Below are 25,611 nucleotides of genomic sequence, written 5' to 3'. Positions count from 1 at the left end.
CTAATGTTCTATAGTGATGATAAAATACCAAACACTTAATACGTTAATATTATAACAATTCGAGAGAATGCCATACGACAAGCATTTATTACATCAAAGAAAAATAAAACATGATGATTTAATTGCTGGGCCCCGATGGGAATGGGAAGTTAACATTTATCTTTAATTTTATCTACAAAATAACATTAAGTTTTCTGTATGAAAAGCAGAATATGCATACATTTTTTTCTTTTAAAATATGCATGTTCAATTATAGGTAACCAATGAAGATACTTTAAATGTTCATGCAAATATACTCACTTTTGTACACAAATATCGGTTTTCCTTTCAAGACAGTCGAAGGTAACTCTGTTAACTTCCCATTGTAATCGGGGCCCCGGTAAGAACTGGTCCAAATAAGCTAAATGGCCTTTTACCAAAAAAAAAATTTTGGTTTGGTTCCGGAGAAATGTTTTTTCCTCATGATTTTTATTGTACCTACGGTAGTTAAGTATACCTTGATAAAGAAGCTTGTGTAGCATTGAAACCGGCCGGTAGAAAAAATATAAAAACAAAGTTGTTTTATATTTATTTTATTATAATAACTATAAAGTTAGTGCTTCAAATATATATTTTTATTTTTAAATACTTGGTACACTTCCACTTCTTTATTTGACCAATTAGCGCTCCTCGAATGGGCAGATGATCTGAAGATTCAGACTGGTCACTAATTTCAGACATTTTATTTATTTGGTCTACAATTTAAAAAAAGCATTCAAATAAAAAAGACGCTACATACTTATTATTAAGGCATAAAGAATTCCCTGGTGTTCTTGACCAAGGTAGAATTCTCCACAAGGTGAGTCTATTTAAGCGAAGGTGTATAAACTAAAATAAGATTATTATGAATAATATATTATGTACAGCCATTTTTGTTACCTCAAGGGCGTTTTACAAAAGTGATCTCATGCAATATTGAATTCAATTGAACTTAAAATTTATGTAAAACAATGTATTTTGGCATTATGCGCTAAGGATTTATTCAGATGGTTTAGAGATCAGATGGGATTAGAGTTTTTCACCTCCACAATTGTGCAGGAAGAGCATTATTTGTATTTGTGACAATTTTCATTTCCATTAAAAGAAAACAATTATGATAGCTGAACAATAATTTATTTGTCATTATGTACACAAAATAAATACACAGAATACTGAGATGAATACAATTTATAGTTTTAATGCTAATTATGCTGTTACAATCAACTAATTGAATATTACATAAGAATATTAAAATTAACAGGACTTTCATTTTCCTTACACTTTAAACACAACCACAGTCCATTGAAGTTGAAACTGTCTATGGAAATTATATTGCTTTTTACATGGATAATTCATTTAAAAATAACACAATTCACAAAAGCTATGAAACAATAATAGCAAAATAAGACCAAAAATCACTCAAATTTTGATATACATTTATGATTGCGAATTTAGAAACAATTTTGTACTGGAACATAGATAGTGCATTATAACCTCATTAACAAGCTTAAATATATTTACTATTCCCAAAAAATACTGAACAAACAAGGAACCATCTCAGTGATATCACAAAAATTGAAAATGACAATAATAGTGCATGATTTTAAAAAAAGGTATTAGATACAAAAAATATTCAGGTACAATCTAATAAATAATATTTTTGGATTTTTTTAAGTAGGTCTAACTTAATCAGATTTTAAAATGAATTTTACTAAAAATACTAAGTATTCAAAAGCCCAGAACTTTAAAGAGTTAAGTAGTGAACATTTACATGATTATGTTTTAAGAATGGGGTCGGGCTTTGGTAGTGAATGGCAAGGTCGGGGGATAGTTGAAATGAAGTCGAGTGATGTAGGTACCTACTGCATACTACATTATGCAAGGTGATCATTGTGCTGAATATACAATCCTCGAGGAAACCGATCCCGATACATCTACTTCTGTAAGGCCGCCGTCTCCAGCCTCGGTGCTTCTTTTTTGGCCATTCCAGACATCAGTTTCTTGATCTCGGCGATAGCTTTCCCTGGATTCAAACCCTGGTACACATAATTAATAAAATAAGATTCAAACATGTAATTCTAGAATGTGAGGATTTCCTACTGCTGGTCAATAATCAACAATAATCAAATATTTAGTACAATTTACAAGGTTTACTGAATGTGATTTTATGCAATAATGAAGGTGCTATCTCACTATGACGGACAGCAGCCGGTGCAAACCGACCTTTTACTTAATCGTTAAAATTAAACAAAATAAGTTGTGAATTCTATTTAGATAGACTGATTTTTAATAATTAAATATAAGAATTTCAATTCAAACAAGCAGCCGGGTGGCTTCTCTGAGCAATACCCTATGATAAAGGTTCATAGGGGTACAATATATTGTGCAAATACAAAACAAATTAGTAATAAGCTGTAAAGCCAATATTATGTCATTATTTTCCTAAACCTTTTCGACTAATCCTAAAATTAATGTTTCTTTTTTGGGTGATACCATGTGTTGGATTTGTTACGACTTGGTACGACTTAAACACATTCTTTTTTCTACAAAATACTCAGTTTACCCTGAAGATGGCTCCTGCAATGGTAGTTGGAACAAAGCCAACACACATGGTATCACCCAAAAAAGAAACGTATTGATTACAGTGACCGTGAAAACCTTCGCACCTATTTAATCCTAAAATTATTTATCTTTTTTATACCATGGACCATTGAATTATTATAAGACATTATAGATATTGTAACAAGTTACATTCATTACTTTCGTTTGTTTTATTATAATATTTTTTATTAGTCATCAGCGAATTATTATTTTTAAATTTGATAATATTGATTATCTTCAAACTTTCCACCCGGTGTCAAAGACATTACCACACTTCCTTATTACCTACATTTGAATTGATAAAAACATAACATTTTGCTAATCCAAATGCCAAACTTATGCATTTAAAAGTATTTATATTTACAAGGAAAAATACAATAAAGCAATATAGTTTTACTATCAAAGAACTGTTACTTGAATAAACACACTAAATTATGTACTGAAATATATTATCAGCAAGCCGGACTGGGCCTATCACAGTAGAGTTCACGGGCTCACAATGTCACATAACAATTGGTGTCAGTCAAATAAATTATGTTCCATTATGAATAGGTTCACAGTCTAACAGAGTCATACAAACTATTCACACTTATTTGGGACCATCTCAACTATCGGTAAGTATTTATTTAAATGCATATTTAGATTTTCTAATAAATTCATTGACCATTAACTCTTAAAAATTAACCAAGATGAAGAAAATCGTATTACAAAGGCTTTTTCTGGATGACTGCATTTTCCGTTCTTACAATACATCTGAAAGTTTCCAGCAACAATATTACCAGCGAGGAAGTTAAGTGCTAGTCGAAATTGTATGTTTATAAATGTTTTCTTGAACATGAATACTTTACGAAAATTAATTTACTTTAGAGCAAACCTCACTAAATGTAAAAAGAACAAAAATAATATTTTAAAATTTAACATATTTTAAATAGGAACATGCACTTGTGTCATCAACCAATCAGTAATTAGTTGGCCAATACTCTGGGAAAAACGAAGTAAAATAAAATAATGTTGGTTTTGATGTAGTTTCAATACTATGATGTCATCACCGTATGCCATGTATCAAAAGAAAGGAAAAAACTGAGAGATTAATTTAGTTTTCATAATAAGATTAATATTTCAATTTAAAAGTGAAAACCTAGCTACTGCAGTTTTGGTTCCGGGATTTCATGGTTCCTGAAGGAATATTGATATGCGAGTAAGACTAAAATAAAGATCTTTTCTTCGTGATTCCGAATCTGTATTTAACAACATTTTGTCAAAAATGCTAGATACTGCGCTCTTTGTAAAGACGGCAGCATACACCTGTTTGAAAATTTCCTAAATTTTCATAATACAAGTAAATCGAAAGGGCGACATTTTAAGTAAAAATTAAAGCAGAAATCTTGACTTTGCAGAAGTTAAATACATAATATTATCATCACATATATCCACACCCAATGGTGTATAAGGCAGTGCATTGTGAAACCGAATTCAGCATATCTCTGTTACACGAAGACAATGTAATCAGTCTTACGCTTCAGGTAATACTTAATATTGCAGCATATAATCGTTATTCAATATAACACTTTATGCCGTCCTTGCCGGGAACGCACCTTTGCACGATTTTTACTTGAATATAAGTAATCGAGTGGAAAACACTCGTCCGGGATTCTGGTTCTACTCTTCATCCGCCTGGGCATGGAGAACTGCATAACAATTCATATGTAGTAATAAAACACTAAATGTCCTCATTGTATACCTAATTCAAAGACTTGAAGCTGAATAACTAACCTTAGGGCAAGTTCGTGTGCAGTTCATGATGGTGTGGCAGCGATACAGCGACCAGGAATCTGCGAGTCTCTGGAGTCTCTCACCTGACTTCTCATCGCGGGAGTCGATGATCCAACGGTATGCCTTTAAATCAAACATTCTGTATAATATACAATCACTTTACAAATTGCTACTCACAGGTATCCGATGACATGCTAATGTGCTGAACCTTAAGAGTAATAACCACCCATACGGACAAAAACCATTCTGTGATTATCAATCACAAAGTTAGCTACAGTTTACAGCAATACAACAGGCCGTAGGTACTCATTTTGAGAATTGCAAGCGCAAACCGAAACCGTCTGTTAAATGTTTGTTGTTAAACTAAAAACCAAACCAAAAACTTGGAATTCTTTTGTTCTATGCAATAGAGCTAAAGGGCTCCTCTAGAGAATCATTACTCTGAATGCTGAACAGTCTTGTTTCTTTAACTAATAAACGCATCACTCGTAAACCTCCATTAGCGATATCAAGTTTTCGGAAGAGCTGATTAAATACATGCAAAGTTACTATTATTATTATTCATTATAGGCAGGCATCTTTTGCTGATGCGCCTATATCTCGTGTACTGCTTTTTGTCCAAGTTCTTCTTTCTTCAAAAAAGCATCCAAACGGTTTTTGAACTGGTTGACCGAAATGGAATAGACAACTAGACTTAGCAATTTATTCCGAATGAAACTACCCTGATGGAAAGGAAGTTTTTCTTGGGATTGAGGTGGAATTGGGGACGATGGAGCTTGCAGTTATCGTTATCTTTTTGAAAAAAACACTTTTATTTCTCAAAATCGAAAAACACTAAACATTAAAACTGTAATTTGTTGAATGCGATGTTTGGCACTGTTATCAACCTCGGCAACATTGTTTGATGAATGACATTAATTAGTTTATTCAAAAAGGAGTACGAAAAATCCATTTTAAGGCCTTAAGTCCACAAAAACAAGGGAAATAAGGAGAATTCTACAAGAATATTTCAAAGCGCAAATCTGCGCTTCGGCACTCAACGGGTGCCGAAATTGACAGCGCAGATCTGCGCTCTGGCAACAAAGCAATTACTCAACTGTATTTTGTAAGTTTTTCATTGGTAAAAATTGTGCCAGAAAGCTATTAAAATGGAGCATTTATTCTGTTTAAAGGAAATTTACCTTAGATAAGACTAAAATGTAAAAAAAATATTAATGGAGAATTTATAATTTTGATAACATAATCTCTAAAGCTCTTAATCTCGATAAGGTCTTCTTCTATTCATATTAATTATATGATAACACTTACAAAAGTTATATTACATTATACACTAGAACCTCATTTTACACGGTTTTAAAACACGATCCAAAAATTAAAAAAAGATATTTAACGGGAATATATTTATCCACTAGGTAATTTCTAAATCAGCATTTGCGAGTTACCTTTCTTCTTCTTATCTATTCTCTCCCCGATCATCGCATTCTTTAGCCAAGAGACGCGCCTTCTACCTGAACTGCGTTTTCCTTCAATCCTTCCGTACATAACTTGTAAAATGTTCTATTTTTCGTCTCTTATCACATGCCCAAAGTACTCAAGTTTTCTTTTCTTTATAGTCTTCAGTACCTCTTTATCTTTTTTCATCTGTCGGAGAACGTCATGGTTTCGGACTCTGTCCACCCAGGAGATCTCCAATATCCTCCTGTAGCACCACATTTCAAAGGCTTTGATCTTTTTCGAAGTGGCTCAGGTGAGTGCCCACGTTTCGACGCCGTTACCCATTAAAAATCATTTTTCTTATCGTCCTCCGTGAATGCTACAAATAGATAAGTCACGCATTCAAATCACCATAATATGTAACAAATCACCAAAAATGCTGATTTTGAAATTACAGTTATAGTAATTACCCCACAATATGATAGTAAATAATCTTTGTTACGATTTTGATGTCTTGTTATATTAAGGTACAATAAATAGTAAACAATTTAATTTTTTGAAATCCCAAATTGATTTTTGTACAAAGAAACCTATCCAGTATTACATGGTACTGTGTGGGTCGTATCCCCCGTGTAAAAAGAGGTTCCAGTGTAATTTTAAAAACACGTAAGATCTAGAAATTTTATTATTTTAAAATCATCATTTATTTTGAAAGAAGGTTATTTTTTTTACCCATATAATTAAATAATAATAGTGGAACAATTTAAATGAAACCATGCATGACAATCACACGAATGTTGTGTTGTATGTATCTTGAAAAGGACTCAAATGGTCGAATGGAATTATAGTGACCGTAAATGATTAGTGTTTTTAAAATAGGCAAAAAAAAACTCATGTTAAAACTTTGAATACAAAAGTTATGCCATTTTGTCAGTTGGTTCACTTCACCTGTAATGGGCTCATTTTTGCTTTTTTGCAATTGTTTTTTTAACCCTTAGAAACCCGATATGTTTAGCGGTACCTGCATGAGTACGGCAGGCCCGAGATACTTGGTCCCGTTCCACCAGTAGGAGGGGCAGGAGGTAGAGCAGCACGCACACAGGATGCACTCGTAGAGCCCGTCCAGCTTGGCGCGGTCCTCGACAGCCTGCAGCAGCTGCGTACGCTTGCCGCTTCCCGCATCCTCGCTACGTTGCAGCCACGGCTGGATGGACTCATACTGCTTGTAGAAGTTGCTCATGTCCGGCACCAGGTCCTTCACCACGTACATGTGCGGGAGGGGGTAGATCTTGGACGGCTTCGCGCAGTCCGTATCGATCTTGCTGCGAAAGAAACATTCGCTGTCTCTTCAATGATCTTTACAAATTGGAATAAAGACTAATAAATCGAAAAATGCACTGAGCAGGTCATGTTGGCCGATGGAAACAACCAACCACTTAAAAGGCTCCAATATGATAAACCGAGACCTAAATAGAGGTGGTTGGATTGTGTGGAAAAAACACCGCATCCTTAGGTATCAGAAACCAGAGACAGAGACAAATGTATATACCGGGACCCTCATCGGGCTATAGTGCCAGATATGATGATGAAATTAGATAACGCAGCCGTGGAGAAACATTATGTGCAAAGTTCAAGATAGATAAAAGAACTGAGAAAAAGCGCATATCAGAGATTGGCAGACTAATTGAATATGAATAATACAGGCGCTGGTAAGTAATATTTTCTAGTTATATAGATCCTTACGTGCACACATTTCAAACAAAATACTAATGATTTATTGTTTGAGATGATCACATAATTTGTGTTATTGAAAATCTAAAAACTGAACCTCTGTCACAATTCACCGCATATCAAACAAATAAATCTGTATTATATTTTTACATACAGATGGGTATTTTAAAACGCTTAAGTTGAATTATGACAATGTTCAAGTGAACCCAAATCTACATCACATACTATTGACATAAGGCGAGAATTACAATGTTTAACCAATGCTGAAATTAAACATAAGTGCTATATTTTTGCCATTAGATTCATGATCATTTCATCATTCTTTTTTTGCACCTAATGATGCATAGGGGACTGCATTGGTATATTATTTTTTTTAAAGTTTTTCATAAACAAAAAAGATTTAGTGTAGAATCAACTTTTAGTTGGGTAAGAAATTATACAAACCGACGAATCACCAGATTTATGGAGAAACGGGTTAAGAATGTCACTGCAACATTATGTTAACGGAACTTATTGGGAGATAAAACCTACGTAGCTAAGCTTAACTTAAATCATTTTCCTCGATGCATTGACCCATGTAACATTCAAAAATTATATTTCATATTGCCATGGTAATCGCTGAGGATAATGTCTTCTCTTTATGGGTAATCAATTTAATTAAGATTAGAGAGGTCAGAAGGTGAAGAACATTATTGATTATGTGTTAAGAGTTCAGAGTCAAGGTTGTACAAAATAAATATTTTAAAGTAATAAGTCATATTTTTAACTGTTATTTACGTAGACAAATGGTCATCATGTTTGCCCATCAAGATTTGCATGCAAGAGGTCTCGGGTTCGATTCCTGACATAATTGACAGTAAATATTTATTCAAAGGATGTTTTAATGCTTACATTGGAATATTTAATAGTTCCTGAAGTGTAAGCTACAGCTGGTAGACGAGTACGGTGCCCTATGGACAACTTGCATGATTAATTAATAATAATGAACTTCACTCATTAAACATCGTTAGATTACATCAAAAAATACACCAATTATTTAAATTAAAATGTGTTTCTTCTCTTCTAGGGTAAAATTGTATATTTTTTTAAGAGAATTGTTTTTTATTTATATATACGCCCAATGGGCATTTTTAAGGACATATGTATGCATAGAAAATTATTATAAAAGAAAGTATATAGTTAGACTTAGTGGGAGTGGAAGCGGGAGAGAGGTGTTTATAATTGAATTCGATTCAGCGATTTTATGAAAGAAGACAAATTGTTATCAAAGAAATCAAGACTGGTATGTTTGTTGGCAGACCTAAGAATTCTGGGCATAGGGGAATGAAAACAATAGTTACTTTTATGGTTATCGGTATGAAAGAGTAAGTTTTGTCTGAGGTTTCTAGTTGGGATATTTAATTTTATTGAGCTCAGTAGTTCAGGCGCATCAAAGAGTGAGTTGAGAATTTTAAACACGACTAGAAGGTTGGATTTATTTCGACGGTCTCGAAGAGAAGATATATTTAAGCTAGTTTCTAACTCATTATACGTATATTGGTCCCTGGATAAGCCTAACCTCCAGCCTATCTTTCTTAAAAATCGACGTTGAACTGATTCAATATTTTTTATGTGAACATCATAATATAGAGACCAGATAACAGAGGGATACTCTAGGTGCGGGCGAACTAGGGAACAGAAGAGAGTTTTAAGGGTATTGATATTTTTTTAAGTCAGTTGTGCTTCTGTTAATAAATCCACGGAGTTTTAAGGATTTATTGATAACATGTTCAAGTTATATAAGAGTTATAAAAGAAAGTTTAGTGTCACATATAAAACCGAAATCTCGTATACTAGACACAGATGATAATATTTCATCGTTCAGTGAGTAGTCATATATGATTGGATTTTCCAGTCGAAAAAATCTCATAACATTGCACTTACTTAAGTTGAGATGTAGATTATTGGATGAGCACCAAGTGCTAAAAGGCAGTAAATTAAATTGTAATAGTGAAAAAATAAGTTTTTGGTTTATTCATGTTAATGTTAGGGGTTCAAAATAAGACAGAAGATCGATTAATTAATTATTAGAAAACTCGTCGATAGTAAGATTAAATCACGAGAAAATAATACCTCTAAATATAACTTTTGAAGAAAATTTAATTGGTAAAATTTTTAAGAGTAGATAATATATAGTTTTCTATATCAAGAATTCAAATTTCAATAGAAAAAAATCAATCAAATAGGATTTCAAAATAAATAAAATCTCGGAGCTAAAAAGATCGTGTTATTTATTGTGAACTTTTCCTTTCAGAAATTGTAATCACCTGATACAAGCGAGGGTGTTGATCCCTCCGATGTTCATGGCACAAGATCCGCAAATTCCCTCGCGGCAAGATCGGCGGAAGGTCAATGTGGGGTCTACTTCGTTTTTAATTTTAATAAGGGCGTCTAGTACCATGGGGGCACATTTGTCGAGGTCGACTTTATACTCCTGCATGTGGGGCTTCTTCTCTGGCTCATCTGGGTTCCATCTGTAGATTGAAAATGTTTTGTTTCGTGCCAGGACAGCGCCGGTGGAATGGATCCTGCGAGTATGCTGAAATTTCAACCGAATGTGATTGTTATTACGCGAATAAGGAAGAAACTGCGTCAAGTTATGTAACTTGGCAAGAAAAGCTATTCCACTCAAAAACATATGGAAACGTATGAGATGAAAATACTACAAAAACACACCTGGCCAAATGCACCTGCCACAATTTTCAACAATGAAATTTCAGCAGACATAATTCACAAAGCTTTGATGACGTTTAAAATTATTTATTTCGTATCCCGCGTTCCTGCCCTGACAAAACCAATTTTTTTGTTTTTCTGTGGCAGATTTCCTATAATTTGACAACCATAAACTAGCTTGAACCACAACTCGAACTAAATCATAGAAATCTTCCTACTCATTAACGAGTTGGGTAAAGTGTGGTAACGAGAATAATCACTCTATACTATAAACATAATAATATTGTAATATTGAAACAAATTATATTGAAATTATATGCCGTTATTCACTATCTTATTATTGTTGGCTTAATTCATCAATTAACAACTGACTAAATAACTAGGAAAGTATGTAATAGTGAGAGAAAATAATAATGTTAGTTGATCAAACAATAAACGGTAAATATATCTCAATAAACCTCAATGCTTACATAATATTAAGTACCTGATTAAATTATCACTGATATTAATTCGTTTCCTGCATAATATTGGCCTCATGGTGTAGTGGTCAGCTCGTTTGCTTACCATGCAAGAGGTTTTGAGTTTGATCCCCGACATGGTTAATCTGAAATATTTATTTAAAAGGGTACTTTTAGACTAGAATATTTCATAGTCCCTGAACTGGCACCTGAAGCGTAAGACTGATCATATTACCTTTATGTAACAAAAGAAAGAGATACGCTGCAATTAGTGTACCAGTGCTGTGCCCTATGTACCATTAAGTGCGGAAAGGGAATGATGATGACCATGTTAATTTTATTATAATTGTTATCAGTATTTTGTTATACACGTTTCTTTTAATCATTTTCCGGCAGCCATAAATAACTCCACAAGTGCCAACTTATTTGTGAAAAAAAATGCAATTGGCTGCTGCAGATCGATGGGAAGGGGTTGTAATTTTTGTAAAGTTTGAAACTTGTGAAAATTTACTAATCTGCTTTTTTTTAGATTCATAACGTAACCCTAACTCTATGGGGCCAATAGCCTTGTGTTAAGTTGGGATACAACATATTATAATGTATAGTGGAAGCATGCATGTTATTAAAGAATCATCAATATCGTTCCTTTTTTGCACCTAATGGTACATAGGGCACTGCATTGGCATACCAATCGCAGCGTATCTTGATATTTTTTGTTATATGAAGGTAAGATTATCAGTCTTACGCACTTGAATATTTCATAGTCCAGCGACTATAAAATATTCACGTGTGAAAACACCTTTTTAAATAAATATTTATGAAAGAATACCAAAAATGAACTTTCCTTTCATATTTTTATTTGCTCATTACATTTTCGAAATTTTTGTGTTTTTCAATTATTTCATTTTGTACTCACAGTTGTTTGGTCACATTATTTATTACTTTAGTAATTAACTTTTTAAGCCGTTTCTCAATTATCATTTAAATTATGTGTTTGTATTATTTTCTATTGATTTTAATGGTTCTTTTATTTTGTACATTTGATTATATCTGTAACTAAATATATATTTTTGAGTTATTTTTATTGTTCTTTTTTGTTTTATTTTAATTCTTTATTTTTCTGGATCGTCATTCTTATTTTACTGTGCATTTTATCTTTTTGTTAATTGTTATGGCTTGAAACGGCACAGCCTAAAAAGTCATAATTACTGCATGAATTTGTAAACAAATGTAATTTTTAAATGAATAAATAAATCATCCACTGAATAATACTATAATCCCAAAAATCTACATTATTTACTTGCACTATTATATTGAAACTAAAAATATTTACATATATCTATAATTGGTATAGATCTCAATCATTAAAAAAGATTCACATAACCAAACAATTATTCATATGAAATAAATATTAATTGGTAATTTATAGTCAGTCCACCTCGTGGTCAAGGTATTAGCGCATTGGCCTATCGTGCGTAGGGTCTTATAAGTTTAACATGAAATAGACCTTTATTTACAAAGGTGTTTATGCACTGCAATATTTCATATTACATCAACAAATAATGGAATGATGGATTTATAATAAAATTGGTAATATATTTACTTCGTTCTACTATAAAGTAGTGCATAAGCACTCACAAATTCATTAAATGATATTATGATTTATTGTATTTGTTTTTTTCCATATATTTATTTGCTTTGTATGTTTTTTGATGGTCAGTTTAAGTATTTAGTTTAAAACCAACTGTTATTTAGTTGTATTATTTTCTATTAATTTCAATGATTTTATTATTTTGTAAATTTAATTACGAGTTTGTACCATCTAAAGCATTTATAAGAGACCATCTAGTATTCCATAAAAAATAGCTGAGATACTATTCGTCATTTGAGATACCTTCCCCATTCACAATTAAATGCGAATAGGGGGTATGGAAATTAAGACGTTTCTGTATTTGCTGTGATATAATTGACTTATTTTTATAGATTAGTTTCGAAGACAAATGTTCTAAAACAAACAACATTTGTTTTTCAAATTTTGGTTTATTATTTTCAAAAAAATATTGTGGTAGGTAATAATAAATTTTCAAATAATATTAGTATACTAGGGCTGGTATTGCAAATGCATTTATAGCGTGGTATAGCGCGGTATAGCGCATATGTAAATACTACGTTCTAAATACGCGCTATACCGCGCAATAAATGCGTTAATAATACCAACCCTGAAGACGAACCTCATACGACAATAGTTTTGCACCGTGGTGCTTAATCGTGTAATTAAACGATTATTCGCTTCGTGGTCAAGTGGTTGGCGAGTTTACATAACATGCAGGAGGTCTCAGGTTCGATTCCTAACATGGTTGACATAAAATATTTATTTAACAAGGTGTTTTACATTGGACTATTTCATAGTCTCTGGAATGGCAGCTGAAGCGTTAGACTGATCATCTTGCCTTCGTATCTAATAAATTATCAAGATACGCTGCACCAATGTAGTGCCTTATGCACCACTAGGTGCGGAAAAATGAATGGTGATAAAACGATAGACGTATTTCATACATAGTACATCCTGTTTTAGTAAAATATCATTTGGATTCATTTTAAATCATGATACCTTTGCATTTCAAACACTACACACGTGTGAACATTAACGACGATTTTTTAAATTTCGCTGTCAATGAAACGAAAATACGACACCATAGTTTACTGATAGCCATGATAGATGAATTAGGTTTTACACTGGACGATTGTACTGTACGTCAATTTTGACTTTGACAGAACGGAGTCCTAAAATGTCAAAGTATTTGTGGTCAAAGTAAAATTGACAAAGAAACCGAATTTATCGTATTATATTATAGTATTATACTAATATTACTAATATACCTATGAAAATGTAGCGTGCATATGCCGATATCGAAAATGTTATTGTTGTTTTACTTTTAGTGGAGCTTATTTAGCGGTTGGCAATATTTCATTAAGTAATACAATTTATATATATCTTTATTTCATTATAATCAGTTGTTAAATTATTGTCATCGTGTTTCGAAGCTGTGTGATCATCTGAGAATCGCTTGGTTTGCGTAAAAGATCCAATTACGAATAATTAATCCGAATAAATACAATTTAATCTTGATGCATCGACATCAAAAATAATAACGTTTTTCGACATGGCGCACATGCACGATTTGCCTGATGAGATTCTAACAAAAATCTTTAAGTATTTGGATTACTTCGCTTTATTCAACTTGTCCAAAACATGTAAGCGATTCGGGAGATTTTATAGAGAGCCTCAAGTCGTAAGGTATGAGTTTTTATTCAATTAAACTTAGAAACGGTCAGGTGTCAATTCATTGTTGTGATAGGGTTATGATATTTTGAGAATTCAAAATATATTTTATAATTTCTTGTTGGAATCCAATTTTAAGTGTTAAATACCCATTTAAATATTTTTCTATGTAAACATTTCAATCATCTTGATACATAAAAAAATAATGTCTCTGATTATCTTCTGCGGCAAGGTTGAAATATTGATAATATTTTTGTGTTTTAGGAGGTCTTACTTCGACAATCAGTGTGCACGGGATAATGTTTGTTGGACTGACATTAGAAACTTTTTTAAATATTCTAAATTACATATAACACATCTAAATTTAAGTTATGTTCACTGGCTTCCGACAAGTGATCTGAGGAAGAGTTTGAGCAAATTAAAATTCCTTCAATACCTTAATGTAATTGAAACTAATTTGTACATAGCACACGTAAAGGAAATAGTTCAGAGGAATTCATTGGTAACTATTATTTAATAAACGCCCAGCGGGCTCTTACAATATACAATTAAAAGAACATAATGCATTATAGAAAATAACATAAAATAAAATCATAACTATTACACTATATAATTAATTCTAAAAATTATCATTTTAATATTGCTGTGATACTTATAGATTTAAAAAAAAAACATGAACCTTGAAATAATCAGTCATAAAAATGGCACTGCTAAGATGGTCCTAATTTATTATTAACAATATTAAAACCTAAAACACAGCATAACGCAGTATAGAAACAAAATGTCGATTGTTGGTTCTATTTTGTAGATAGCAATAATACTTTTGCACTCCCAAGATACCTGCCTGCGCAGTGTAGGTGTAAACTATGCGCCTCAATCTCAATCTTCACTTTGATATTTTCTGTGTATAATTTATAGTGTTTTAGTATAAAAAAACAATGTTGATTTATTGTTACGGAGATGAAGAAGATTGTAGATAAGGTAATATGGAAATGTGGGCATTTACACGGCTTCCTGTTATTATTATTATGGATAACTTATATAGCGCCATTTTTGTAGTGTAATACCTTAAGGGCGCTTTACATAGTGATTCTATAGGTAAATAAATTTAATTGAAGCTTTTAAATTTCATTTAAAAAATATATTTTGTTAAAACATGTTACGGATTTATTCAAATGATTTAGAGAACAAGTGGGTTATAAGCTTTTTACGAAACAGCCTCACACCTCTGCTGGGAGAGCATTCTATGCCATAGAGCCTGCGACCACAAATGCGCGTTCACTGAGTTCAGTGTGCTGTTTGCGTAGAGGTATTTTAACTTTTTCTCTTGCCGTAGACGTAGCTGATTTAAGGGTAAGACGCCTGTCAGCTAGTTCATCTGGAATGCATAGTTCCATTAGATATTCCGGAGCGGAGTTGTGCAGTGATTTATACATAAGCCAACAGAGTTTGTATTCCTCTGCAAAAATCGTAGCCAGTGTAATTTCCGAAGTAGTGGAGTAATATGACTGAACTTAGAGATTCCGAAAATAAGCCTCGCTGCAGCATAAATGCTATTAAAATATTAAAATACAAACTTGGCTGGATTAAGGTGCCGCTGTACACACTGTGTAACATTCACCATTTTGCTTATGTTTGAACATTCAAATTTGTTCAGTTCTTCCATCTGTTGATTTTTGTGAAATTAAAAAGCTGAAACCTTTATTGATGTAAATGAGATTCATCCGACTTAATTTTTTCATTTACTAGATGACGCCTGATTCAAATTTTTATAAACAATGTATTTTACAACAACAATTTTTTGAGTTTGTCCAAACGTTTGTAGACAAGGACTGGTTTTTATTTATTGATTTACTAAGCTTAAATGTGTTTTAAAGTTTTTTTGCATAATTTTGTTTTCTGGTGTTCAAGTAAAGTTATGCAACATTATTATAATAAATTAACCATCAATTTTCAGATTGAAAAGCAATCTTTCAAAATTAAATGAATATTTATTCCACAGTTAAAATCCGTTGCACTTAGTTACTCGTCAAACGATCCTTCTGATTTGACCCAAGTATGGATGGACCTAAATAGCATACACTTCTTTGTGAAAAACATACCCCTGCAAAACCTTTTGACCAAGTTTTTCCGAATGGGCTACCCGAATATGACTGTCAAAGTAAGTAATAACTTAAAAATTTAAAACAACAATAAGTTATGTACCAACCATAGTGAATAAGTATTAACTTCTATGATATTTTCACCTCAAAATAATGTATCTGTTGAATATCTCATGTAATGATATAGTTATTGATTCGATTGTACTAATTTATAAAACACGGTTATTACATTTTATAGGATTAACTATTAAATTCAGTATTTTTGTTATTATAATTAAAATGCAGATCCTCCGTGACATGTCAATAGAAAAAGTCAATCTATCTAAAAGGAATAAATTAAAAAAACGTATTTACTCTAGTCCAACTTCTATAACAAGGGCTATCTGAGGGAGTTAAATGCAAAACCACCACTGTCCATGATCACGGTTTTTGGGAAGACTATCAAATCCAGTAGCCAAATGACTATTACACATTCAGCTTAAAATGAATAGTCCTTTCGCTATCTGTTATACCACGCACAAGTTGCACATTTAACTTAAAGGAAATAGTCTTTTTGATGCTGGTTTTGTTGGTCTTCATTTTATCTGTTAATAGTTATTTTATTTATTTTAAAGAAACAAACAGTCGAAAATGATATAGTAACATTAAAAAATATACAGTTTAAAGACAGACTAGCAAAGTTTCTAAATAAGAATCATACATATTATTAAATTGTGTTACAACAAAAGGGTGTGTTTATGTGTATTTGTATGAGAGTAAGTGTAGATGTGTGTTTATGTGTATTAGTGTAGAAGTAATTGTTTAGGTGTGTGTAAGTGTGAGCATCATTAAATAGTAAGTGGGATCGTATCGCAGCCAGAAATAAGGAGTCTTAATTTATTTTTAAATAAATTAAGGGGCATGTAAAATATATCTATAGATGAAAAAAAGCATTATAGTTAGAGCAAGAACGATAGAGGAAAGAGTGTTGTGCATAGTTAGTGCTGTAGTCTGTAGACTGGCAGATGGAACAAATACTTATTTCATGGACAGTGGCGGTTTTGAATTTACCCCCTCTCTTTCTAGTGATTGGGACCCTTATTAAACACATCTAACACTAGTTTTTCAAATTCCATATCTCCGTGGTGGATTCTCGATGTGGAATAATTACCCTCCCATGTTAAACAGGGCTTCCCGATCGCAACCAAGTTTTGTTTGTGGAAATGAAGTGTTTTTGATATTAGATTGTTGGATTTCAGCTAGAACTTGTTCAGGAGTCGGATAACTATGAAACATTTTTCCTGAAGTACTGGAGACAGTTACTGCAGTTTGATTTCAAGCGTTACTTTATAACCAGCCACTTTCCAAACTTCGGTCATGCCCTCTGTGAAAAGCATTGTCCGTTAATGTTCAAGTACAGAAGTGAAAAGGAACCTACAACCCATCATATATTCATGGAGACATACCATGGAATCTTGTTAAGTCATGAACTATGCACCGGTATGTTTCCTTATGAATCTAAATCTTCTCATGTATATTACTCCAATATTTTTTTATTTATACCCCGAGGCCCTGCCTTGTGATCATCATTTTGTATTCCAGACTACACTATAAAGTTTTATACTATGTATTTATTTATATGCTTAATTATTTTCATTATTGAAATACAACTAAAATGAGCCCGGCAACAATTTATCCTAAAGTTAAATTGTGATTTTGTTTTTATTTTTTAGAATTTCACTTGTTCGTAAGAGGAATAATCTCACAAAACTATTTGTTGAAATATTTTATTAATCATATTTTTTGCTTCATTTTTTTCATTTCTGTAATAAAAATAACAGGTTTTTTAAAATATTGAGTCTTATAAACACCATCTCCCAGTGAGAAACGGTGATTTTGTTTACAGGTAAGCTACAAAATTGTTTATAAATTTGTACCTATATGGCACGTAATGTATTTATTTTAATGCAAACAGATGTACAGGTTATAATTTTATGTTTTTTTTTTTTTTTTAAATATATATTTGGACCCCTGTATTTAGTAGCCTTACATGTCATGTACAAGGCTAAGGTACTCGGAAAAAATCGTTTTTGTTTGTCTTGGAAATGGGATGTTCGATCACTGATTTTGGTTTATTACCTTTATGAGTCCAATCGCCATTGTTGCAAATTTCAAGAACAATGGCGCGTGATAACTACTTTTAACTACAGTGTGGATATCTGTTAAGGATATTCCATCTTTCCTGCATTCTGCTTCAAGATTTTGGCGTTGAAAACTGAAAAATGGGAAATTCTGAGAAGAAAGGTGCCGTTCTTTTACAAGTTGCGGCTCTTGCTCGTTTTTTTATGTTTAGGGACTAATAAATAAAAAGAGAATACATAGTAAAGCCTATCAAGTAATTATACGTATTCACAAAATTTATTAGAGGTGTTCAAAATAATATAAAAAATTAAATGATTAGTAGTTGAAACAATATTCTTGATATTTATTAGTGTATATGTAATATATAAATTACAATTTTTCTTTGGTTCTGTGTGATACAACAACATCTCACATCTATGAAATCAACTCAAACAACGATTCTCATTAACTTCACGATATATTATTTTATATGTAGCTATATTTTATATTTCATTATTTTAATACAAAACCCATACAAAAGATAACCCATGATAATATTCACATTACAATTGAAATGTCATCTGGCCGATTTGTTCTAGAGATGAATTATGCCAAAAATGGCCACGCCGAGCACCACATGTCCTGTGATATGACTGCACTAAAGTAACGGTGGTCATATGTCAACTGTATCATCACAAATAAAAATAGCCCTCAGGAAACAATGTTTGAAATACTGTTTTCGAAATTTTAAATCTTCAAATAATTTCTGTAATCTGCAAGCTTACTTTAGGAGGAAATAACCACAGCTAGTTTAAAATGTTAAAAATATAGCATACTTATTTGTATGAAGAAATAAGCTGGAATAATCGGCTAGGTTCTTGGCTCACTGCTGGCTCTGGGCGTGCTTTTTTAATCTTTTTATTTATTTTTGGAGGAAAATACAAACGGTGGTCATGGTTTATAAGAAATAACAATTATTTGTGTGTTTTTCTTTAAATTAAGTTGCTTAAAACATTATTATGGATAGTCAAGTAAGGCGCGCATAATCGCTTTTATGGACGATTCACCCTTGCTATCTCCACTGGAATTCTTAAATATAATGATTATGATAACATTATTTCATTATCCTTTTAAAAAACTTTTTAGATGTCATCGATAATGACTTAATCAAACACTATGCTACATATTTCACACTGGAGCAACATTATAATTATGATCCATTGACTTTATATATATGCAGAGCTGAGGAAGGGGAATCTGAAACTATTCATGTGAGTTGTTTACAAAATTACTATCTAAAATGAACTTTTTATGTTGGCAAAGGATGAAAAAAAACAACATCGATTATCAACCTATTCTGATTAAGATTAAATACTTGACCCAAAAAAGAAAGTGTGAGAGCGGATTGATCTGAAATTATGTTAAATTTTTACTAAAATAGCATTTATTTTAGTTTCGAATGCTGACATTCATGCAACTACAGTTATAAATAATTGTTCCACTTTCCTTTTATATAATCACCCTAGACAAAGCTTTCTATCCAGTAGTGGAACTAATATGCTGCAATTATTGCAAGGCCAATAAACAAATTCATATCTCATGTTTAGAGGGGGTGTTCATTATACAATTGTTGAGCCATTTTTTTTTATATGTCTGGTGTGCCTCTACCGAACGTACAAGCATGAAATATTAAGTAAAACTATTCTACCATCTCATCTGAATTAAATATTTTTTCTTTTGTTACAGAAATATGCTAATGAGCGAATTCGGGTAAGAATGAACGAAGTGTTTTACTTTAGAAGAAATGAGTGCTTCCTCGATGACAATGTTTCTCTTGTCAGCCATTTTAAGAATGCCAAAACCTTGAAAACTATTTGTATGGACGAGTGCCATTTATGTGTAATGGGTAGGTTTCTTCATAATTATTCTATTCAGTTTATTTCTTCAAATATTCTCAATGCATCTTTGTTAATTTTTATTTATGCATGCACAACACGTCATTATAATAAGTATGTACATAAAATAAAAAATACCATGTGAGTTAAAATAAGGGTTGGTTGTTTAATAAATATATTATCTTTTTAAATAATGGGAAACGTTAAAATATATAAAACACTGATGTATTGTAAATATATACAATTTTCCTAAACTGGCTACAATTAAGATAGAAAATATTTTGTTGCCCTCAACAACAAAAAAAACAAAAGAGATAGTATATCATGATGCAATCATTCATATAAGAAAGAGACATACATATTTCCTTCCATAGATACGACTCTAGTTGGTAGCAATAAAAATATATTTAAAAAGGTAACTAATTATCTACTCTTATTACATAAAGATATTCTATTTACGAACGAAACAATATATCTTTTCTGTTTTTAAGCATTTTTTCATCACGCACGATTGTATATTTCTACATAGCATCACCTGATTATGATGAAGATCCGGGAGGCAAACCCACAAAATGCCATTGTCTTTGCGCTAGTAATGTGTCATTTAAATTTTTCATCACTGATATAATTTTTTTATTTTATGCAATAAAAAGTTGTAACTAAGCAATTATTTTTTGTTTTTACTAAACATTTCTTTAAATTATTCATCATTAGCAATGTTTTAAAATGACACATCACACAAATCATCATTATGTAACATTTACTTTTATTTCAGCCGAATCGCCAAAGTCTGATTTGCCATTATTTAAGAAACTTAGAACTTCTAGGATCCCACAGATTCCAAAAGGAAAGAAAAATGTTTTTCGTAAGATTATAGATTGTAACACTGAAATAGAATCATTTAAAACTATAACAAATGGTTCACGGGAGTGTTTTAAAGAGTAAGTATTTCTATTTTATTTTTTTATTAATTTTTTTTGTTTTTTATAATTAACATAATAATAAAACAGAGTATAAAAAAATAAAGCATAACTACATATCAATGAAATACATATTAATAGAAAATTAGTAAACAAAAAATCCCACAAAGGCATGGCCTGTTCGTGGGTATACAAGAAAATGTAAATGAATTTTGCTCCTATAATAAATAATGGACAGCTATAATATTTTTGTATAACATAAGAAAGAAAAAATAAAATATTCTGTAAAAGATAATGTGGTTTTTTTTTATAGTAATTAAAAAATATTTAAAAGAAAAATCCAAAAATATTCCTTATTATTAAAGGGCAACAAAATAAATCATAGAAAAAAAGAGTTCATATCTTTAGTTTGAATCCAGGATAGTGCATGTTTTTTAAAAGAAGGAAAATTTTGAAAGTTTGGAATCGAAAAAAGAATTAAAAATTTTTGGGCCTATAAAATGTGCATGTCTCTGTGCGAGCCTCGTTTTACAATGTGGTCTTTCTAACACACGATTCCTTCTTTGACTTGATCTATTTGAATTACTTGTAAATAAATTTTGGTTGTTAAATATATATTTTAAACATTGAAAACATTATATTTGTCTTAGATCTAAAAGTTTAGCTTCTTGGAACAATTGGAAAGAGGGAAAAGTGTGATTTTTGTGAAGCATTATTTTTAATATAAATTTTTGAACAGTTTCTAATTGTTTAATATGATTGTTGTAAGTTCCCCCCATCCAATTATTCCATAGGAAAGCGATGACTGTACAAGTGCATAATATACCATTTTAATCGTATTTAGCTGGGCGTAAATACTTAGTCTTTTGAACACATAGGTTAAATATCTTAGTTTATTAACAATAACTTCAAGATGATTAGTCCATTTAAGTTGACAGTCAATGATTACTCCCAGGTATTTTATGCACCTTTCAGACTTCATGTTTTTGCAGTTATTACATATGTCAAGATTACAATATTTATTATGAAACATTACATTAAGGAAAGAAGAAGGGGAAGATGATTTTGAGTTGTAAAATGGAATAAACAGTGTTTTATTACAATTTAGCGAGAGAAGATTTCAATCTAACCACTCCTTGATAATAGTTATACATATATTGGCTTTTTTTAAAGTATTATCCCAGGTATCACTTTTTACAATTATTGCAGTATCATCTGCATAAGCAACTAATTTACCAGGGACAGCTATATTACAAAGATCATTAATATATATAAGAAACATCAAAGGGCCAAGAACCGTTACTTGTGGGACTCCGTGTATAACGGTCTTAGTATTACTAATATTAATTCCGATTCTGGTACATTGCAGTCTATTTGCTAAGTAATTTTCAAAAAACAACAAGCACTCATTTTTTATGCCAATTTGACGTAATTTACATATTAAAATTCTATGATTTACTTTATCAAATGCTTTTTTAAGATCTAAAAAAATTGTTAAAGTTTTCATATTCGCATCTAGACCAGAATAAATTTCATGTGTAAGTTTAAATATTGCATCACCTGTACTGCAATTAGATCTAAATCCAAACTGGTTATTTGACAAAAGATAATAAAATTCATAATTATTTTTTTAATACATTTTTCTAGGATTTTTGCTAATTGTGAAATCAATGTTAATGGTCTATAATTATCTGTTTTACATGTAGAGCCTGATTTGTGAATTGGTACTATAATCGAAATTTTAAATTTATCAGGAAATAGGAATAACTAATGGTGATAGTATAAATATTTTTATTGACTTAATGACTTTATCTTTTTAGTCAGTGTTATCTTTATTACTCGCCTATCCAGTGCAATCTGATTTTATTTCTTGAAAATCTAATCAAAATTAAATAATAGACTTGTGTTCATTTTACAATAAAAGTTCAGATAAATCAATTTAGTTTAATTGTATGTTTTGTCTAATTTTAATCTTAAAATTTGTTTTATTTTCAGGGACCACAATCACGACAGCACTAAACTTGTAATGGATAGAAATAGTTTGATAGATCTCGCCAAATTGACAAACCTCAAGCATCTCTCCCTCTCTGTTATACCGGATGATGCCAGAGAATTCTTCACAGAGGTAACAAATAACCAAATATATACTTATAATAATATCGCACTTGGGCTGGTATTCTGTACGGTATAGTTGTACAGTATTCTGAGCGGTAGAGAACCCTTTTTTAGCGTGTATTTAGTATATAAAATGCGCTAAAAAGGTGTTCTGTACGCGCACTATACAGTTCAGAATATCACCCCTGGGCAATAATAATGGCAGAAGTCCAAAATTGACATTTTTGAGTCAAGTTTGCAAAATGTTCCCAAATATATTTTTTACCCGCATAATTAACAATATGTTTTTTTTTTTATATTCACGTGGACTTAAAAGCAAAACTGTCAATATGGTACTACAATTTTTTACTTATATTTAAGATAGAATATTGGCACAATGATCATTATGCCATTGTTTAAACTAATTAAAAAAAAAAAACAATCAACACATTTAAGACTAGAATGGAAGAGTGAGTTAATTTAAATTGTGCCTTTTGTTTTTACAAAGAGTATCAGTTGACTAACAGCGCGGGTGTGTGTGTAACTGCTCTCAGGGGGCAATATATTGATTAGTGTTTTTTTCTTACTTTCTGATTATTTATTGTAATTGAGAATATCTGATTTCATTGTTTCAGGTCTTTAGTAGTTGCATATTTCTGGAGTATATTGGTTTGTTCAAAATTATGGATTTTCATAATTCTGAGGTACTATCAGAATTATTGCATTTATGTAAAAATGTGAAAATTTTAAGGTAATTTGTGTTACTCGTACTCGTATTAAGCAATTGCAGTAGATTAATTGTAACGTTTTATATTTTTTAAGCTTTATTATTTAACTTCCCTTTTTCCTTGTCTTCAAATTTCAGAAACAAATAACTACATAATGAGCGTAGGTTTTTGCATAATAAACATTAGCAAAAATGACAACACTTTCAAAAATGTATAATCTTTTAGTTGAATGTCGAATTTTCAGGATTCATAGCCAAATAAGGAAAATGGATGCAATTCTTGAAAACCTTTCGAAATGCCATAGTTTAGAGGTGATGGAAATAGTGGACCAGATGACAGTTATTCAGAAGAAGCAAATGATGTCACTATTGCAACTGTTGCAGTTGACTAAACACTGTGATAATCTCCGGTACCTGAAAATTCACCAGCACGACTTAAACAGAAGAGATATTACGCAGTACAAAAGATTTGAAAATGTTCTTCGCTCTAAAAACGAATACCTATTTGTAAATTTGACTGAATTTGAAGAACATTTATTTTTTAATAGACACACATATGATTTGAAAGTAACTGTTATGTAATTAATTCACTAATAAAATATCAATTTTGTATATGAGTGGTGTACCAAACAATGGCTGTACCATGTTGCTGTGCTATTTTAAGACTTGATTTACGCTAAGGCTGTAGGTACCTGTTCAACTTGTTACTGTGTTATGTTAACACTCGTATTCATGACGAAATTTAATAATTTTTAATCAAACGATTTTATTTACTTGACATAAAACCTTGTTTTAATTCCTACTTTTTCCATTTCTTGTTTGCGTGATGACTGGCTGCAACATTCATTGGTATTTTCAGAAAGCATCGCAAGGTGCCACAGACTTAAAGTTAAAAAAAAAAGTGTGTCAAAAAAATATATACTATACCTGCATAGTACTAAACTCATTGATGTACTAGTTGTATCTCATATAGTAATAATACTGCATTGTCCTCGACAATATTGGAAATAAGGAGTTAGAAAATCACGATACTCATGAAAACATTTATGGGAGAAAGAGATAACGTTTATGTAACTCTGTGTAACTCATCACCACAGCTATGACACAGCTCGTTAGTTTTATTACTTAGGTATTTTATTTCATCAATTTAAAAATCTAAAAAATATGTTTTCAGTTCTTCAGAATGGCAGTGTAATTAAAGCATTTTTATGTGTAGCGCCAACGTCTGATCACAACAAAAATCTATTAGAGAATGAAGGTGATTACCCGAGAATTTAAATGCATTGACTTCATCCTTATAACGTGCCTTTGTATCACTTTGTATCTAGTCAATTACAAGGAATTTATTATATAAATAAAACACGAGTGATACTTTAATCCACAAATTTGGAATATCTAGTGACCGGTTTCATCGCTTTCGCGACATCTTCGAGACTCGAAAATGATGAAAAAAATGAAAAACTCGAAGATGTCGCGAAAGCGATGAAACGGGTAACTGAATATTCCAAATTTGTGGATTAAAGTATCACTCGTGTTTTATTTATATAATAAATTATAATGAACTTCCATCAAGAATTTTCACTTACAAACTTAAATTACAAGGAATTCGAATTTAGATAAAATATTTTAAAATAACTGAACTTTAGAATAAACACTAAAATTAAGAGAAGGTGTGTAAATAGAGATCCGCTCTTGAATTATAGCTTTAATGATTATTTACATTATCAAAATTAAATTACCTATAGAATAGATATAAAATTTAT

The 25,611-nt window shown here is 31.3% G+C and overlaps 2 protein-coding genes and 1 long non-coding RNA gene across 5 annotated transcripts; 2 read left to right on the top strand and 1 right to left on the bottom strand.

The window, feature by feature from the left end:
• Positions 1-1,135: 1,135 nt before the first annotated feature.
• Positions 1,136-10,411, bottom strand: LOC148279277 (succinate dehydrogenase [ubiquinone] iron-sulfur subunit, mitochondrial-like). The gene is made up of 5 exons (XM_088230197.1): positions 10,273-10,411; positions 9,864-10,135; positions 6,848-7,148; positions 4,393-4,515; positions 1,136-2,054 (listed from the first exon to the last, which is right to left on the bottom strand). Exons 1-5 carry the CDS (start codon positions 10,321-10,323, stop codon positions 1,953-1,955), a joined length of 849 nt encoding a protein of 282 aa, XP_088086323.1. The 5' UTR covers positions 10,324-10,411; the 3' UTR covers positions 1,136-1,952.
• Positions 3,126-10,390, top strand: LOC148279278 (uncharacterized). 2 transcript variants are annotated; one of them, XR_015822936.1, is made up of 3 exons: positions 3,126-3,233; positions 4,398-4,509; positions 6,842-7,028. It is a non-coding gene; the product is annotated as an uncharacterized LOC148279278 (long non-coding RNA). The 2 variants fall into 2 exon arrangements; XR_015822935.1 differs by lacking the exon at positions 4,398-4,509 and adding an exon at positions 9,851-10,390 and having other exon boundaries at positions 3,158-3,233; positions 6,842-7,535.
• Positions 10,412-13,491: 3,080 nt separating the features above from the next.
• LOC148279276 (uncharacterized) lies at positions 13,492-24,633 on the top strand. Of its 2 annotated transcripts, none has more exons than XM_088230195.1 (11): positions 13,492-13,568; positions 13,943-14,025; positions 14,275-14,512; positions 16,013-16,171; positions 17,351-17,591; positions 19,359-19,483; positions 19,959-20,118; positions 20,883-21,048; positions 23,023-23,152; positions 23,757-23,872; positions 24,094-24,633. In XM_088230195.1, exons 4-11 carry the CDS (start codon positions 16,073-16,075, stop codon positions 24,428-24,430), a joined length of 1,374 nt encoding a protein of 457 aa, XP_088086321.1. In that variant the 5' UTR covers positions 13,492-13,568; positions 13,943-14,025; positions 14,275-14,512; positions 16,013-16,072; the 3' UTR covers positions 24,431-24,633. The 2 variants fall into 2 exon arrangements, with proteins under 2 accessions (XP_088086321.1, XP_088086320.1); XM_088230194.1 differs by having other exon boundaries at positions 13,498-13,568; positions 13,668-14,025.
• The last annotated feature ends 978 nt before the right edge of the window (positions 24,634-25,611 follow it).

This window comes from Micrasema longulum, unplaced genomic scaffold, assembly GCF_059751315.1.
Source record: "Micrasema longulum isolate JH-2025_06_02 unplaced genomic scaffold, ASM5975131v1 h1tg000740l, whole genome shotgun sequence".
Classification (NCBI taxonomy): Eukaryota; Metazoa; Arthropoda; class Insecta; order Trichoptera; family Brachycentridae; genus Micrasema; species Micrasema longulum.
The sequence above is the reverse complement of the archived record's forward strand: the minus strand, read 5'-3'. Positions and strand labels throughout refer to the sequence as shown.

Bases quoted from the DNA above. Each gene is read 5' to 3' on its own strand.
- LOC148279277 (XM_088230197.1), bottom strand. From the start codon at position 10,323: ATGTCTGCTGAAATTTCATTGTTGAAAATTGTGGCAGGTGCATTTGGC. The intron at 7,149-9,863 runs GTGATTACAATT...TTTCTTTCGCAG, and splicing joins AACACCCTCGCTTGTATCAG to CAAGATCGATACGGACTGCG. The intron at 2,055-4,392 runs GTTAGTTATTCA...TATGTGTACCAG, and splicing joins GCACACGAACTTGCCCTAAG to GGTTTGAATCCAGGGAAAGC.
- LOC148279276 (XM_088230194.1), top strand. From the start codon at position 13,892: ATGGCGCACATGCACGATTTGCCTGATGAGATTCTAACAAAAATCTTT. The intron at 14,513-16,012 runs GTAACTATTATT...TTTATTCCACAG, and splicing joins TAGTTCAGAGGAATTCATTG to TTAAAATCCGTTGCACTTAG. The intron at 23,873-24,093 runs GTAATTTGTGTT...TCGAATTTTCAG, and splicing joins AAAAATGTGAAAATTTTAAG to GATTCATAGCCAAATAAGGA.